This window comes from Mirounga angustirostris, unplaced genomic scaffold (assembly GCF_029215605.1).
Source record: "Mirounga angustirostris isolate CCGP_5_RB_7025 unplaced genomic scaffold, mMirAng1.0.hap1 SCAF_5, whole genome shotgun sequence".
NCBI lineage: Eukaryota > Metazoa > Chordata > Mammalia > Carnivora > Phocidae > Mirounga > Mirounga angustirostris.
The window spans coordinates 114603435-114619836 of record NW_026991713.1 but is presented as its reverse complement, the minus strand read 5'-3'; the positions used below and the strand labels follow the sequence as shown (position 1 = coordinate 114619836).

The 16402-nt window shown below is 36.5% G+C and overlaps 1 protein-coding gene across 2 annotated transcripts in view; it reads right to left on the bottom strand.

The window, feature by feature from the left end:
• Positions 1–16402, bottom strand: part of MASTL (microtubule associated serine/threonine kinase like) — a 38456-nt gene that overhangs the window by 12908 nt on the left and 9146 nt on the right. For both annotated transcript variants that reach the window (XM_064591925.1, XM_064591924.1), the window contains exons 3-7: positions 12271–12410; positions 11256–11344; positions 5701–5807; positions 5326–5476; positions 1905–2077 (exon numbers count right to left, since the gene is read on the bottom strand). In XM_064591925.1, coding sequence (XP_064447995.1) covers positions 1905–2077; positions 5326–5476; positions 5701–5807; positions 11256–11344; positions 12271–12410 — 660 coding nt within the window. The remainder of the gene's footprint in view (positions 1–1904; positions 2078–5325; positions 5477–5700; positions 5808–11255; positions 11345–12270; positions 12411–16402) is intronic.

Genomic DNA, 16402 nt, shown 5'->3' with positions numbered 1-16402 from the left:
GTTTTTATATATATTTTGAGTGAAACACTGGTCTAAAATTCAAATAAACTATTCTTTAATATGTCTTTTCATAATTTAATATGTATTTGTATAATGTGTATTTGATATTCTATAATACATGTTTTCTTTTTTTTTTTTAAGATTTTATTTATTTATTTGAGAGAGACACAGCGAGAGAGGGAACACAAGCAGGGGGCGTGGGAGAGGGAGAAGCAGGCTTCCCACGGAGCAGAGAGCCCAATGTGGGGCTCGATCCTAGGACCCTGGGATCATGACCTGAGCCGAAGGCAGATGCTTAACGACTGAGCCACCCAGGCGCCCCTCTATAATACATATTTGATACATGTTCTTTAGCTAGGACAAATTAATAAGCAACATTTTCAGGCAAAGTCGAGGGTAACGCTATATTATATAGATATTTTCTTTGCAATACAGGTATAGACGATTCTGTTTTGAATTACAAAATGCACAGGACTTAAAATACAGTTAATGGAAAATTATAGACAAAAATTTTGTTAAACAGGTATCACTTCGTACACGTATAATAAAACCAAGCTGATAAAGATAAAGCTAAACTAATCATGATTTATAATTAAAACCCCAAAATAACAGGAATTAAAATCCACTGTCAAGATGAAATGATGAGGCATTGATAACAAACCACTTTCCTTAAAATCTGTTTGAATTCTAACTATCTGCAGGTGCTTTTGTGTGATCAGAGCTTTATACAGAGTATCATACATTGGTGTATGGTAATCCGGATTTTTACAAGATTACTCAGTAAGAGTGTGTCTTCAATAAACTCAAATACTGCTTATTTTTGGTATGTAAAAATCAGACTTTATTAACTTACTTAGTAATAATAAGGAGTGCTTAGTCATGAACAACAATAACAAAAATCCCTAAATTACAACTCATAGATCTGCAGGCACAGATCATCCAGGGATTAGCACAGGGTTTATCAGGGTTCCCTTGTTGTCTATCGTCACTCCTCTGATCCTAACTTGAGAAGCACTACTATAATCCAATCATTGCATTCCCCACGGATACAGAAGTGGTAGGGAGAAGGTAAAGCTGTGTGTGGTTTGAAATATTATACAATATGCCTTCTTGAACAGCAAAGAGGTGAAACAAGTTATTAGGAAAGGAAATCTGTTTATCCTGTAGCATGTATTACCTGTAGAGCAGCCTATAAGAGAAGGAAAAAAGATCAAGAAACAATGACTTCACTAAAAAATAATCTGACTTTACTTCTAGAACACAAATATCCAACAATGAAGAAAATCATATTACTGAGAATAAGGAGTAAATACAATCCAAATTATTTACTCAAACAGAAGGTTTACTTTTTGCATATTGCCATTATTCTAATCTAACATTATTTTATCTGCAGTCTATGAAGGAAACTTTGTTATAATTTAAAACTTGGGGCGCCTGGGTGGCTCAGTTGTTAAGCGTCTGCCTTTGGCTCAGGTCACGATCCCAGGGTCCTGGGATCGAGCCCCGCATCTGGCTCCCCGCTCCGTGGGGACCCTGCTTCTCCCTCTCCCACTCCCCCTGCTTGTGTTCCCTCTCTCGCTGTCTCTCTCTGTCAAATAAATAAATAAAATCTTTAAAAATAAATAAATAAATAAAAAAGCCCATCTAGATGCCCTGAACCAAATATTTACTATCATTTTTCTGTAAGCTCATTATATATTAATCATGAATAATTCTGCATTTGAATGAGAAATGAAATATTTAAAAATAATTTGACAGATTATACATGGAAATGAAAACTACCTTGACTGCCATTCATGTAACAGTTTCATTTCCTTATAGAATGTACATGGAAAGGTATAAAGTGTCTCCACCGTTAATGTGCATAGGAAAGAGGCTGGGGTTGGGATAAATGCCACTCTAACCTGGCAGTCCTTCTCCCATCGGGGGCTGCTGTGGCACTCAGACTCCGCACTGGATATGAAGGTGTGGGACTGGCTGCTGGCACTGGATGTAGCCAGCCTTCTCCTGGACTGCAGGAGATTAGACGTTAGGCACTTCACAGGCATCCCGGGATTGGAGGCAACTGTTTCAAGACCTATAGGGAAGAAAAAATATTGGGGCTTATGTCACATCTTTCTGAGTTCCTCACCAAACTTGAATCTTTCCAGATAATTAGGCAAAGTATTAAGTATTGTACATCAGAGCTCTGTCTGTGTAAACATTATCCGATCCGCCAGGATGGCTCAGGTGTTTTGGACATACAAATACTGTTGTGAACGTTTAGGGAAAAAAAAGCAAACCCTCAACATTCACAGGTGAAAATCAGGACAAAAGAACTAAGCTGTAATTAGGAGGAAATCCATTATCCACTTTGAAACTCTTCTTGTAAAGGAGCATTATTGATATGCTATATCCAGATATGATATGATAGGAATGTGACTAAATTTACTCAGTTCAATTTGTATTTAATTAAAACCATAGCTTTAGGGGCACCTGGGTGGCACAATCAGTTAAGGATCTGACTCTTAGGTTTCCACTCAGGTCGTGATCTCTGGGTCATGAAATGGATCCTCGCATCAGGCTCCAGGCTTAGGATGGAGTCTGCTTGAAATGCTCTCTCCCTCTCCCTCCCCTCCCTGCCTGTGCTCTCTCTCCCTCTCAAATAAAAAACATAGCTTTATTCTAATGTTGAGGCTTATGTGCTCACAAGGGTGAATTATCTATCCATAAGGGACTTTTCATACTACTGGGTAAAACAAGTAACAGTGAATTGGCTAACAGCAAGCCAGTACAAGAAAGCAGCATCACCTACATGATACATGTTTGTCTATCAAATAATGATGCTAAAAACTGTTGTTCCTGAACTTATGAGACACAGTAGGCTTTTACTAAAGATCATAATATGTGTATATACAGATTTTCTATGTATATAAAAAGATATGTATATCTTGTCTTTTCTTTCCCAAAGAAGGGGAACTCATGACTTTAATCTCAAGTAAATTCTTACAATTTTTTGATTTAATGAATCTTGGAACTTTAAAACTAGAAATAGAATTTCAATGGCCATCTAAAGCAACTTTATTTTTGGTACATAAACCCTCTCAATGAAATTCCTCAAACTCATTGGACACTGACTTTGATATTTGACTAAACTGCTCAGCTTGCCACCCGCCGCAGGAATGTGGAAATTTGTGTCTACCCCAACGCCATGTGCATACTGTATATTTGCTAAAGAGTTTTCTGGATCAGTAATATGATCAGACCATTCCTTTGGAACTTTTGTGTTTTTTGGTGTGTTTGCTTTTTAAAGATTTTATTTATTTATTTGACAGAGAGAGACACAGTGACAGAGGGAACACAAGCAGGGGGAGTGGGAGAGGGAGAAGCAGGCTTCCCGCCGAGCAGGGAGCCTGATGTGGGACTCGATGTGGGGCTCGATCCCAGAACCCTGGGACCATGACCTGAGCCGAAGGCAGATGCTTAACGACTGAGCCACCCAGGCGCCTCTTTGTTTTTTTTTTTTTTCAGATTTTATTTATTTATTTGACAGAGAGAGAGAGAGAGCACAAGAAGGGGCAGAGGGAGAGGGAGAAGCAGGCTCCTCATTGAGCAGGGAGCCCAATGTGGAACTCGATCCCAGGACCGTGGGATCACGACTGGAGCCTAAGGAAGACGCTTAACCATCTGAGCCACCAGGCACCCCTCTTTGGAACTTTTGAGGACTCCCCTTTTTCTACAGCTTAAATTCTAGGTTCCCTGTAATGACACTTGATCCTTTCCCATCTACCTGCTAAGCTTCCTTTCCCCTTGCCCATGCTTCGCATTCTCACATAACACGTTTAGTCCCCATTGTCTGAAGATGGAATACTTCCAAGTGTCTGTGCCTTTGTTCATGCCTCTATCCGAAATGCCCTTTTCCAATACATTTGGAGCTATTGCTATATCTTCATTGAGAACCATTCCTGATTTTCCCAGTTAGCATTTAACACTTTCTGTGTTGTATCACAGTATCCTTCTTGTGATTTTATTTTAGAGGATTGCTATTGTTATCCCTTTACACATGTAATCAACACAGAATTACAAGTTCTTCTGAGGCAAGGACCTCTCTTATTCATCTTGATATCCACTTGGTGACCAGCAGTGCCTTGCCCTGATTTACTTCTGACTAGATTTAAAAAACAACTAAGGGAGATGCAATTACTTTCATTTAAGCTATTTATGTTTTTCAGCCATTTTGATTTCCACAGAAGTGATTCTGACAGAAGAAATAAGACTCATTGACTTTGGAAGAAAGGGTCAGTGGACAGATAATTATAGTTGCAATCAGGACTTGGCTTACCCACTTCTAGTGTGTAACTATTTTCAAACATTAATTTTCTCATTTGTAAGAGAGATATCCTGGATATGTACAGATATGTACAAATTCAAAATGAGGTAACATCTATGAAAACATGTAACACTAATTGCTCTACAAAGCATCATTATTCACATTCCCAAGATGAAGAACATCGAGTGCAGAGATCTAAATCATCTACCATTGCTAAGTTATAAAAGGTGAAGTTAAGTGCTATACAAATGTCCCATTCTCTTCCTCTACTACTTAACTTTTGTTTTTCATTGTGAGCTAATGAAAAATTATATCTTTACTTCAACTATTTTATTTCAAAATCTTTTGGAAATAATTTTATAAAAACACAAAATATTATAGGTACTACATCTTCTCTGTTTAAGGTTTCCATAGACCCAGTATAGTGAAATTTACCCAATGATCATTCTAATACCAAGCTAACTGAGGAATGTCTCATTAGCTAGGTATTTTAGTCTGTTGACTTAAAGATCTACAATAGGGGCGCCTGGCTGGTTCAGTGAGTAGAGCATGTGACTCTTGATCTCGGGGTTGTAAGCTCCAGCCCTATGTTGGATATAGAGATTACTTAAAATAAAATCTTTATTTAAAAAAAAAAGATTTGCAACAATCTGTGTCAGAAATGGCATTCACGATAGGAATGCCACAGACTGTTCAGGTATTTGTATTTCAAACCCATATTAGAAATTTTTTTTTTTAAGATTTTATTTATTTATTTATTTGACAGAGAGAGACATAGCGAGAGAGGGAACACAAGCAGGGGGAGTGGGAGAGAGAGAAGCAGGCTTCCCGCAGAGCAGGGAGCCCGACGCAGGGCTTGATCCCAGAACCCTGGGATCATGACCTGAGCCGAAGGCAGACGCTTAACGACTGAGCCACCCAGGCGCCCCCCATATTAGAAATTTAAAAATTCAAAAACATTTTGTTCCTCAAAAGACACACTTAATGGAATAAACTACCTTTTCTTTTATACTCACATGAGTTTAGTAGTTTGCTAGAATAAGGAGTAGTGTCCCTGTGATCTACAGACATAGGACAAATTAGTCCTTGAGAAAGCTGCGATGTTTCAGATACATGGGTTGAAATAATATTTGCAGAGTCTTTGTTTTTTTCTGCAACTGGTGTGTACTATTAAAGAGAGAAAAACAAAAACAAATGCTAAGATTTACCTCCACAAAAACATCACCTAAATACATAGACTGTTATACCACCTAAGTAGATAATGTTAAAGTAACTCAACACGCTTGATATTTAAATTTATTTTGAACATTTATTTAAAAAAAGCATTTAAAATTTTAAACGGCAATCACGAAAGGGCATGTCATGTGACTTTTTTCTAATCAAGTACTTACAAATCCCAAAGAGCTGATGAGAGATAACACTTGTCCTGGGGTTCTTGAATAATCTTGTCTAGGTTTAGCCATTGATGGTGTTGTAAGGATATCCATCATATTGATGTCTATGTATGGAAAGAAAAGTATATGAAATTCTTTAAAAACTTCAATGTTATTGTCTTTTTTTTTTTTTTTAAAGATTTTATTTATTTGAGACAGAGAGAATGAGAGAGAGAGAGAGCACATGAGAGGGGGGAGAGTCAGAGGCAGAAGCAGGCTCCCTGCCGAGCAGGGAGCCCGATGCGGGACTTGATCCAGGGACTCCAGGATCATGACCTGAGCCGAAGGCAGTCGCTTAACCAACTGAGCCACCCAGGCGCCCTCAATGTTATTGTCTTACTAGCCACTAATCATCTGTTCTGAACTTTGTCCCCTTTCCACATTATCTATATAACACTGGCTTGTGTAAGATGAATGTATCCAGAGACGCCAGCATGCCACAGAGTGGGATGCCAGAGGCAGGGGTGGGGGATAGGAGAAATGGGTGAAAGGGGTCAAAAAAAAAAAAAAAAAAAAAAAAAGAGATAAATATTTCCCTATTTTAAAAAAAGCAACTGATTGAAATCATTAAACTTTGATAGAAAAGAGTCTTGCTCTGGAATGAATAGAACACAGTAATGACCCAAATTAGGGAGTACTCAATCACCAAACAAGAGTATTATCTAACTGGCAACAAAATAATTCTTGGTAAATCAAATACTAGAAAAGGATGTGGTAAGAAAAATTAAGAAAGGAATATTAGGAATATAAATTAAAATTTCAAAATCATAATCTATTTAAGGAATTAGTACAAATTATGGGCCCCCCATTAACTAACATGTGCAAGTGTAGGTCAAGATAGAAATTGATGCAGAATTTTTATCAGTTTCACTGCATAACTTTGTAAAATAATTCAACATTCACACATAATGTACTGTTTTCTTTAGATATCAAAAATGGTGGGTGCCTGTCAGGCGGTAGAGCATGCGACTCTTGATCTCCGGGTCATGAGTTAGAGCCCTAGATTAGGTAAAGAGATTACTTTAAAAAATTTATTTATTTAAAGGTTTTAAAAAAAATTTATTTATTTATTTGACAGAGAGAGAGGGAACACAAGTGGGGGGAGGGGTGGGAGAGGGAGAAACAGGCTCCCTACCGAGCAGGGAGCGTGATGTGGGACTCGATCCCAGGACTGAGATCATGACCTGAGCCGAAGGCAGACACCTAACGACTGAGCCACCCAGGCGCCCCTATTTTAAGATTTTTTATTTACCTGACACAGAGAGAGAGACTGTAAAAGCAGGGGGAGTGGCAGGCAGAGGGAGAGGGAGAAGCAGTCTCCCCGCCAAGCAGGGAGACCGATGTGGTGCTCAATCCCAGGACCCTGGGATCATGACCCGAGCTGAAGGCAGATGCCCAACCAACTGAAACACCCAGGTGCCCCTTAAAAAATAATTAAAAAAAAATAATCACACGCCCCCCACCACAAATGGTAGGAAAAGTATAATATTCTATGTGGTATCAGACTTTTTTAAAAAGATTTTATTTTTAAGTAATCTCTACACCCAGTGTGGGGCTCGAACTCACAATCCTGATATCAGTATCTTCCACCGACTGAGTCAGCCAGGTGCCCTCCTATGTGATATCAGACTTTTAAAGGTAAGCTGAAAATTTGAACTTAACAAATTTTATTTATATCACACATTGATGAAGAAATAAGGACTAACAGATAACAATAAACATCTTAAAGAATATTTCATAAATTAGGGGCGCCTGGGTGGCTCAAGTGGCTGGGCGACTGACTCTTGATTTCAGCTCAGGTGGTGGTCTCAGAGTTGTGGGAGCCTCTGCCTCTCTCCCTCTGTCCCTCCCCCTGCTCATGTACCCACGCTCTCTCTCTCTCTCTAAAATAAAAATAAATAAATCTTTTTTAAAAAAGAATCTTTTATAAATTAAATGTTAAAAATATGGCAGTGATTTCTTGGATAGGATTCCAAAGGCACAGGCAAAAAGCAAAAATAGACAAATGGGGCTATGTCGAACTTAAAAACTTCTGCATATCAAAGGAGACAATCAACAGAATGAAAAGAACATACAGAATGGGAGGAAGTATCTGCAAATCAGTTATCTGATAAGTGGTTAATGTACAGAGTATATAAAGGACTACAACCCAACAACAATTAAAGAAATAATTATCTAATTAAAAAGTGGACAATGGATATGGACAGATATTTCTCCAAAGATAACACAGACAACATGATTATGAAAAGATGCTCAACATTAGTAATCAACAGAAAAAGGCAAACCAAAACTATAATGAAGTATTATCTCATACCCATTAGGATGGCTAGTATCAAAAAACAGAAAATAAGTAGTGTTGGCAAGAACACGGAGAAACTGGAACGTTGTACATTGCTGGAGGGAATGTTAAATAGTGCAGCCACTATGAAAAACACAATGGAAGCTCCTCAAAAAATTAAAAGTAGAATTCCTATATGACCCAGGAATTCCACAACTGGGTATGTACAGGAAAGAATTGACAGCAATGTCTTTAAGAGATATTTATACATTCATGTTCACAGCATAAATTCACAATAGCCAGGAGGTAGAAGCAACCCAAATGTCTACTGACACATGAATGGATAAAAAAAGTGGCATATATCCGTATAATGGAATGTTATTAAGCCTTTAAAAAGAAGGAAATCCTGTTACATGCTGCGATATGGATGAACCTTGAGGACATTATGCTAAGTGATATAAGTCAGTCACAAAACAACAAATACTCTATGATTCTACTCATATGAGGTGCCTAAAGTAATCAAACTCACAGATACAGAAAATAGAATTGTGGTTGCCGGGGTGGGGGGAAGGGGAGATCAGGGTATAGTGTTTCAGTTTTGCAAGATGAAATAGTTCTAGAGATCTGTTGCACAACAATGTGAATATAGTTAATACTACTGAACTTAAAAAAAAAAATTCACTTTCTAAAAATGGCAAATTTTTTATTATGAATTTTTTACTACTATTAAAAAAGAGAAAAACCAAATTCAGAATCTGTATACTTAAAAGATGTTTGTCATATTACTATTTATACTAATACAAATGTAGAATTATTTGGGAGGCAAATTGTATTTTATTTTATTTATTTTTATTATTTTTATCTTTTATGTAAGCCATCTACTCAATGTGGGGATGGAACTCATGACTGCCATATCAAGAGTTGCATGCTCTACCAACTGAGCCAGGCAGGTTCACCATGGGAGCCAAATTTTAAATAAATCATCAGATAGGAAAAAAATAAAATAAAAAATATTAAACTGTTTTATCACCATAACACAAAATTTATCTGATTTATGACTTTTTCCAGTATCTTATCTGAAACCCAGGGAGTTAGATTTGCCTCACAATTAAAAGATGTTTAGATTTTAGAAAGGTAATGTGATAAATATATAGTGTTTTTTTATTTTGTTGTTGTTTTTTTATTGAGGTATGACACACAATTTTACCTTAGTTTCAGTTGCACAACCTAGTGATTCAACAACTCTATACGTTATACTATGCTCACCACAAGTGTAGCTACCGTCTGTCACCATACAATGCTTTTACAATATTATTGTCTATATTTGCTATCCTGTACTTTTCATCCCTATGACTTATTCATTCCATACGGGAAGCCTGTGTCTCCCCCTCCCTTTCACACATTTTGCCCTTTTGCCTGTTCTCCCCCACAATCATCAGTTTGTTCTCTGTCTCCACTTTTTTTTGTCTGTTTTGTTTTAGATTCCATGATATTAAGTGAAATCATATGGTACTTGTCTTTCTGTATGACTTATTTCATTTAGCATAATACCCTCCAGGTCTGTCCATGTTGTCACAAATGGCAAGACCGCATTCTTTTTTATGGCTGAGTAATATTCTAGAGTGTGTGTGTGTGTGTGTGTGTGTGTGTACGCCACATCTTCTTTATCCATTCATCTATTGATGGACACTTGGATTGCTTCCCTATTTGGACTATTGGAAATGCTGTTGCAATAAACATAAGGATGCACGTTATCTTTTCAAATTAGTATTTTTGTTTTCCTTGGGTAAATATCCAGTATACTGTACAGTAAGGAACATCCCTAGTGGCATCTGATCTAGCCACGTGTACTCAAATATTATTATTACTGCTGTGAAGAATCTGAGTAGTTACATGAAATGGGAGTAATAAAAACCATACATAGCCCATATCAGCTCAGGTCAGATTTTTATCAAACTAAATGAAAATCTTCAGGTATTCAAAAGTTTTTTGTCCTTGCAGATAAAGAATTTTTGTACTTGCAGATAAAGAATTATAAATCTATATTTATTTTCAAATAATTATAATCCCGTGGTTTATAAGTTATAAGCCCAGGTTTTTGCTATCCTGTTTTTATTTCTATCTGCTACCATTTTTTTTTTTTTAAAGATTTTATTTATTTATTTGAGACAGAGAGAATGAGAGAGAGAGAGCACATGAGAGGGGGGAGGGTCAGAGGGAGAAGCAGACTCCCTGCCGAGCAGGGAGCCCGATGCGGGACTCGATCCCGGGACTCCAGGATCATGACCTGAGCCGAAGGCAGTCGTTTAACCAACTGAGCCACCCAGGCGCCCTCTGCTACCATTTTAATAGAGAATACAATATGCTACCAAGTTGATAAGCTCTCAAGTATCCATGTTTCTATGATAAACTTAAGTAATTTCTAGTTTCTCCCTATTAGAAACAATGCTGCTACAAAGTTTTATTCATATATTTTGTTCTCTTGAACGATTTCCTTAGAATAAATTCCAAGATAGACTAATTAGGTCAAAAAGAATTAAACTCTTTTGTTTCTTAAAACACATTGGTAGATATCCGTTGGAAAGTACCGTTCTAATTTACAATGTTTCTGAAAAAACTAACTGTGCTTTTGCAGTCTCATTAATTTTAGATCTTCAGTTCTTTTTTTTTGCCTAGCTTAACAGTGTGAAATGATTCACTCATTATTTTTTAAATTAGCATTTCTTTCATTACCAGTAGCGAAATTAACATACTCCCATATATATGTGTGTGTGTATGTGTGTGTGGATTGTGATCAATTTCTTTGCCCCTTGTTTATCAAGGTCTTGGTGGTGGTCCTATCAGTGTGAATAAGTTCTGTAGGTATTACTGTTTATCATGTTATAGTTATTTTAGTCGTTTTACTGATGTTTAATTGGTCAAACCAGTTTCAGTAGAGACAAAAAGTCAGAAGAACAGAAATTGTGAGTTCCTCTTTGAAGATCCAAAGATCTTTGAGCACCCTTGATGATTTAGGAATGATTTCCATTTCTCATCTTTTTTTTTCTTCCATTTTTCATCTTCAATTGAAAGGAAATATCATTATACCTTTCCAGTCTTTTTTGGAACAAATAATCATCAAATTTTAGCATTATAAACTAACAAAATAGTGTAAGTTAATAGTATGTAGTTGTTGGATATTTATTTTCTTAGTTATTGGGTTTTTAAAAAGGTACTTACCTGCTATTTTTCTTACCTCTATTCAAAGTAACTTTGGAAAGGCCAAAATCTGTTAGTTTAATATGACCTTCATTAGAAATAAGCATATTGTCTGGTTTCAAATCCCTGCACATACAGAAGACAAATAGCAGACAATTAAAAAAGAGCTAGTGTTAATGTTAGAATTAGCAGAGAAAAACCCAGAAAGTTACAGAAGAATCAAACCCTAATTTCTCTAAAATAAGGCACGTATTGTTGGCTTTGAAAGTGCGAAAAACAACTCTCAAAAGTAAATAATCTTCTGTGTATTTGAACCTACAAGAAAGTTAACTGATTTAATACTAGATTATCTTTGGCATTATTCATAGATAGTTCATTACAACAAATAAACCTCATTTGATAAAATAAACCTCAGGCCACACCAAAATTATATTTACCTCTTTCATGGAGGGTAAGATTAAGCCTTAACTGAGAAGAGCCACTTAGAACATGACTTTCTTTGCGCACTGCAAGTCAGTTGGCATTATAAAGTAGAGCACTTTTATATGACGGTAGGGAGTGGAAAAAAGATTCAATATTCTTCACAACAAATGGTGTACCCATGCTAAACGCAACATATTCAAAGCACAGGGAGGGGAGACAAAAGAAGAGTTGATGGAATTTATACTTTTTTTTTAAACTTAGTGCTTTTATTTATTTATTTTTAAGATTTTATTTATTTGACAGAGAGAGAAACAGCGAGAGCAGGAACACAAGCAGGGGGGAGTGGGAGAGGGAGAAGCGGGCCTCCTGCTGAGCAGGGAGCCCGATGTGGGGCTCGATCCCAGGACCCTGGGATCATGACCTGAGCTGAAGGCAGACACTTAACCAACTGAGTCACCCAGGTGCCCCGAGTTGATGGAATTTCTAAACTCACACAAGTTACTACCAAACTTTAGATAATCCAGATACATGGGCAAATGATTATGCAAATATTTCAAACTCAAATATTTAATCCATAATTTGATTATTTGTGCTTTTTAGTAATAGTTTGTAGAAAAGTCAGTCTTTACCTGTGGATGATTCCGTGTCTGTGAAGATAGTCTAGAGCCAAGGCTACTTCAGAAATATATTTCACAGCCATCTCTTCATCAAAATAACCATATATATGTAGGAGAGACTTGACATCTCCACCAATAAGATATTCCATTACCTATCGAAAAGGAATATAAATGTTACAAAATAAAAATAATATCATTACTTTAAAAACATTTGGTATTAGTTATATATTTTTAGCATTGTTCTTTAACAGACACATTTTCTTGCTCTCATTCAGTACACATTAATACCAAGTTTGCTCATGTTGCCATTTAGTTTTTTTAAATTGAATTTAAACTGTTTAATCTGAATAAAAATTCAGACTTACAGAAAGGTATAAGAACAGTTCCATATACTCTTCATCTAGATTCACCCCCTGTGAGCATTTTGCCCATTTGCTTTCTTCTTCTCCACACATATGAATATGAAATAAATGTTTGTTAATAACATAATTGTTACATAATTAAAAAAGGAACACAATTATTAACATAAATATCTTAAACGCATGATTTTTATTCAGACTAAACAGTTTAAAAAATGTGACATTAACAACTGCTATTTATAGCTTTAAAGTTTTTGCTAAATAACTGGAGAATAAAGTTGAAGAGGTCATGACGTGTCACCACAAAATTCTTTTTCATGTATCTCCTAACAAGGATATTCTTACATAACTACAGCATAATAAAATTCCAGGAATTTAACACTAATATAATACTATTATCTAATTGATATTGTCCATATTCAAATTTCTCTGAGTATCTAAATAAATGTCCTTGATAAGACTTCTCACTCCCCTGCCCAAGCCAGGACCCCCATGGTATTTAGTTATCATGTCTCTTTAGTCTCCTTTAATCTGGGACAGATTTTCGCCTTTTAGTCTTTCTTGACATTTGATTATCTCCTCATTATTCAATTCAGGTTTGCATTTTTGGCAGTAATTGTAAATAAGTAATGTTGACTCTTTCTTAGAGACACTCCCACCAGATGAGACACCTAATGTCAGCATGTTCCATTACTGGGGATGTTGACTTTGATCACTTGTTAAGGTGGGACTTCCAGATTTCTCCAATGAAGAAGTACTTTTTTTAACCCCCTTGATAATTAATTAGTAATGGGGGAAATACATTGAGAGTATGTAAAAAACCTGTTTCCCAACAAATCTGCAAGCACTGATCTTAGCATCATGTGACCACAGATGATTTTTGTCTGAATTCAATATTGCTATGTGGTTGCAAAGCTCTATTATTCCTCCTTCTACATGCACTAGTCATTATTCTCAAAAATTTGTATAGTTTTAAGGTATAAAATACTGCCTAGTGAGAACTTCATAAAACAAAGTCCTTTCTTTCCTCTTTAGGTCGGGAGTTTCCCTGGTATATACAGGTTAGTCAATGTTTGTTGAGGAGATCAATCATTAACACATTTACTAAGCCCAAAATCTGTGCTACACACTGTGCTAGAACTGAGAATATAAGCATGAATAAGCTGTCTCTGCACTGAAAGAGTTTATAATTTAGTAGTAGGTAAATAAATAAGTAAACAGATACTTTATTTGAGCTCATGATAATGTTTATTTGCTTACATCCTCATCAACAATAATTATTGATCCTTTTTATTTTTGTCAATCTAAGAAAAAATGGACTTGCTTAAATGTTTATTTAAGATTTAGGATCTTTACACTATTTTTTTTAAAATTTTTTTCTTTTATTTTATTATTTTTTAAAGATTTTATTTATTTGACAGAGAGAGAGAGACAGCGAGAGAGGGAACACAAGCAGGGGGAGTGGGAGGGGGAGAAGCAGGCTTCCCGCTGAGCAGGGAGCCTGATGCGGGGCTTGATTCCAGGACTCTGGGATCATGACCTGAGCCGAAGGCAGATGCTTAACTGACTGAGCAACCCAGGCGCCCCATTTTACACTACTTTTTTTTTTTTAAAGATTTTATTTTTAAGTAATCTCTACCCAACATGGGGCTTGAACCCCAACCCTAAGATCAAGAATCACATGCTCCACTGACTGAGCCAGCCAGGTGTCCCTATTTTTGGTCTTTTATGTGTCTTCTGTGAATCACTTCTATTCTTTGCCCATTTTTCTACTGGGGTATTTAATTCTTTCTTATTGATGTATAAAATCTGTTTATATAGGAGTAAAATTAGCCTTTTGTGTATTTTATGAAAAATATTTTCTCCAAACTTGCTATTTGATTAGGTAAATGGTATTTTGTGTCTATATATGTTTTATTTTGTACTTAAAATACCTACACCAATTTACGATTAAAAAATATTCCCATGAGTTTTCTTCCAGTACTTTTTTTTTTTGAAAGATTTTATTTTATTTATTTAAGAGAGAGAGCACATGCGAGAGAGTATGAGCCGGGCAAGGGGCAAAGGGAGAGGGAGAAGCAGACTCTCCACTGAGCAAGGAGCCCGATGGGGCTCAATCCCAGGACCGTGGGATCATGACCTGAGTTGAAGGCAGACACTTAACCAACTGAGCCACCCATTGCCCCTTCTTCTAGTACTTTTATGGATTCCCTTTTTTAAGTAGAAATCTACGATACAAAAGGGAAACAAATGACCATAGCACTATCTTAAGCTTCATAATCAAGCAAAAAATGATTTCAAGTGACTTCAAAAAACAAAAAAAGAATTTTGATAGTATATCCCAAGGATAAAAAGAACTGCAAAAAAAAAAAAAAAAAAATCCTAAATTGAATTGTTTTAGTGTTAGTATAACAATATTGACCCAACAAACAAGAGCCTAGGGCCGGATGGCTTCCCAGGGGAATTCTACCAAACACTTAAAGAAAAATTAATACCTATTCTTCTGAAGGAAAACTTCCAAACTCTTTCTATGAGGCCAGCATTACCTTGATCCCAAAACCAGACAAAGAACCCACCAAAAAGGAAAATTACAGACCGATCGCCCTGATGAACATGGATGCAAAAATTCTCACCAAAATACTAGTCAATAGGATCCAACAGTACATTAAAAGGATTATTCACCACAACCAAGTGGGATTCATTCCTGGGCTGCAAACGTGGTTCAACATCCGCAAATCAATCAATATAATACACTACATTAATAAAAGAAAGGACAAGAACCATATGATCCTCTCAATAGATGCAGAAAAAGCATTTGACAAAGTACAGCATCCTTTCTTGATCAGAACTCTTCATGGTGCAGGGATAGAGGGAACATACCTCAATACCATAAAAGCCATCTACGAAAAGCCCACAGTGAGTATCATTCTCAGTGGGGAGAAACTGAGAGCTTTCCCCTAAGGTCAGGAACATGGCAGGGATGTCCACTCTCACCACTGCTGTTCAACATAGTACTAGAAGTCCTAGCCTCAGCAATCAGACAACGAAAAGAAATAAAAGGCATCAGAATTGGCAAAGAAGAAGTCAAACTCTCATTCTTCAGAGATGACATGATACTCTATGTGAAAAACCCAAAAGACTCCACCCCAAAATTGCTAGAACTCATACAGGAATTCAGCAAAGTAGCAGGATATAAAATCAATGCACAGAAATGAGTTGCATTTCTATACACCAACAATGAGAAAGAAAGAGAAATTAAGGAGTTGAACCCATTTAGAATGGCACCGAAAACCATAAGATATCTAGGAATAAACCTAATGAAGGAGGCAAAGGATCTGTACACTGAAAAGTATAGAACACTCATGAGAGAAACTGAGGAAGACACAGAGAAAGGGAAAAACATTCTATGCTCATGGATTGGAAGAACAAATATTGTTAAACTGTCTATGCTACCTAGAGCAATCTATACATTCAATGTAATCCCTATCAAAATACCATCAACTTTTTTCAAAGAAACAAACAAAAATCCTAAAATTTGTATGGAACCAGAAGAGACCCCAAATAGCCAAAGGAATGTTGAAAAAGAAAACCAAAGCTGGTGGTTCACAATTCTGGACTTTAAGCTCTATGACAAAGCTCTTAATCATCAAGACAGTATGGTACTGGCACAAAAACAGACACATTGGCCAATGAAACAGAACAGAGAACCCAGAAATGGACCCTCAACTCTATGGTCAACTAATCTTCGACAAAGCAGGAAAGAATAGCCAATGGAAAAAAGACAG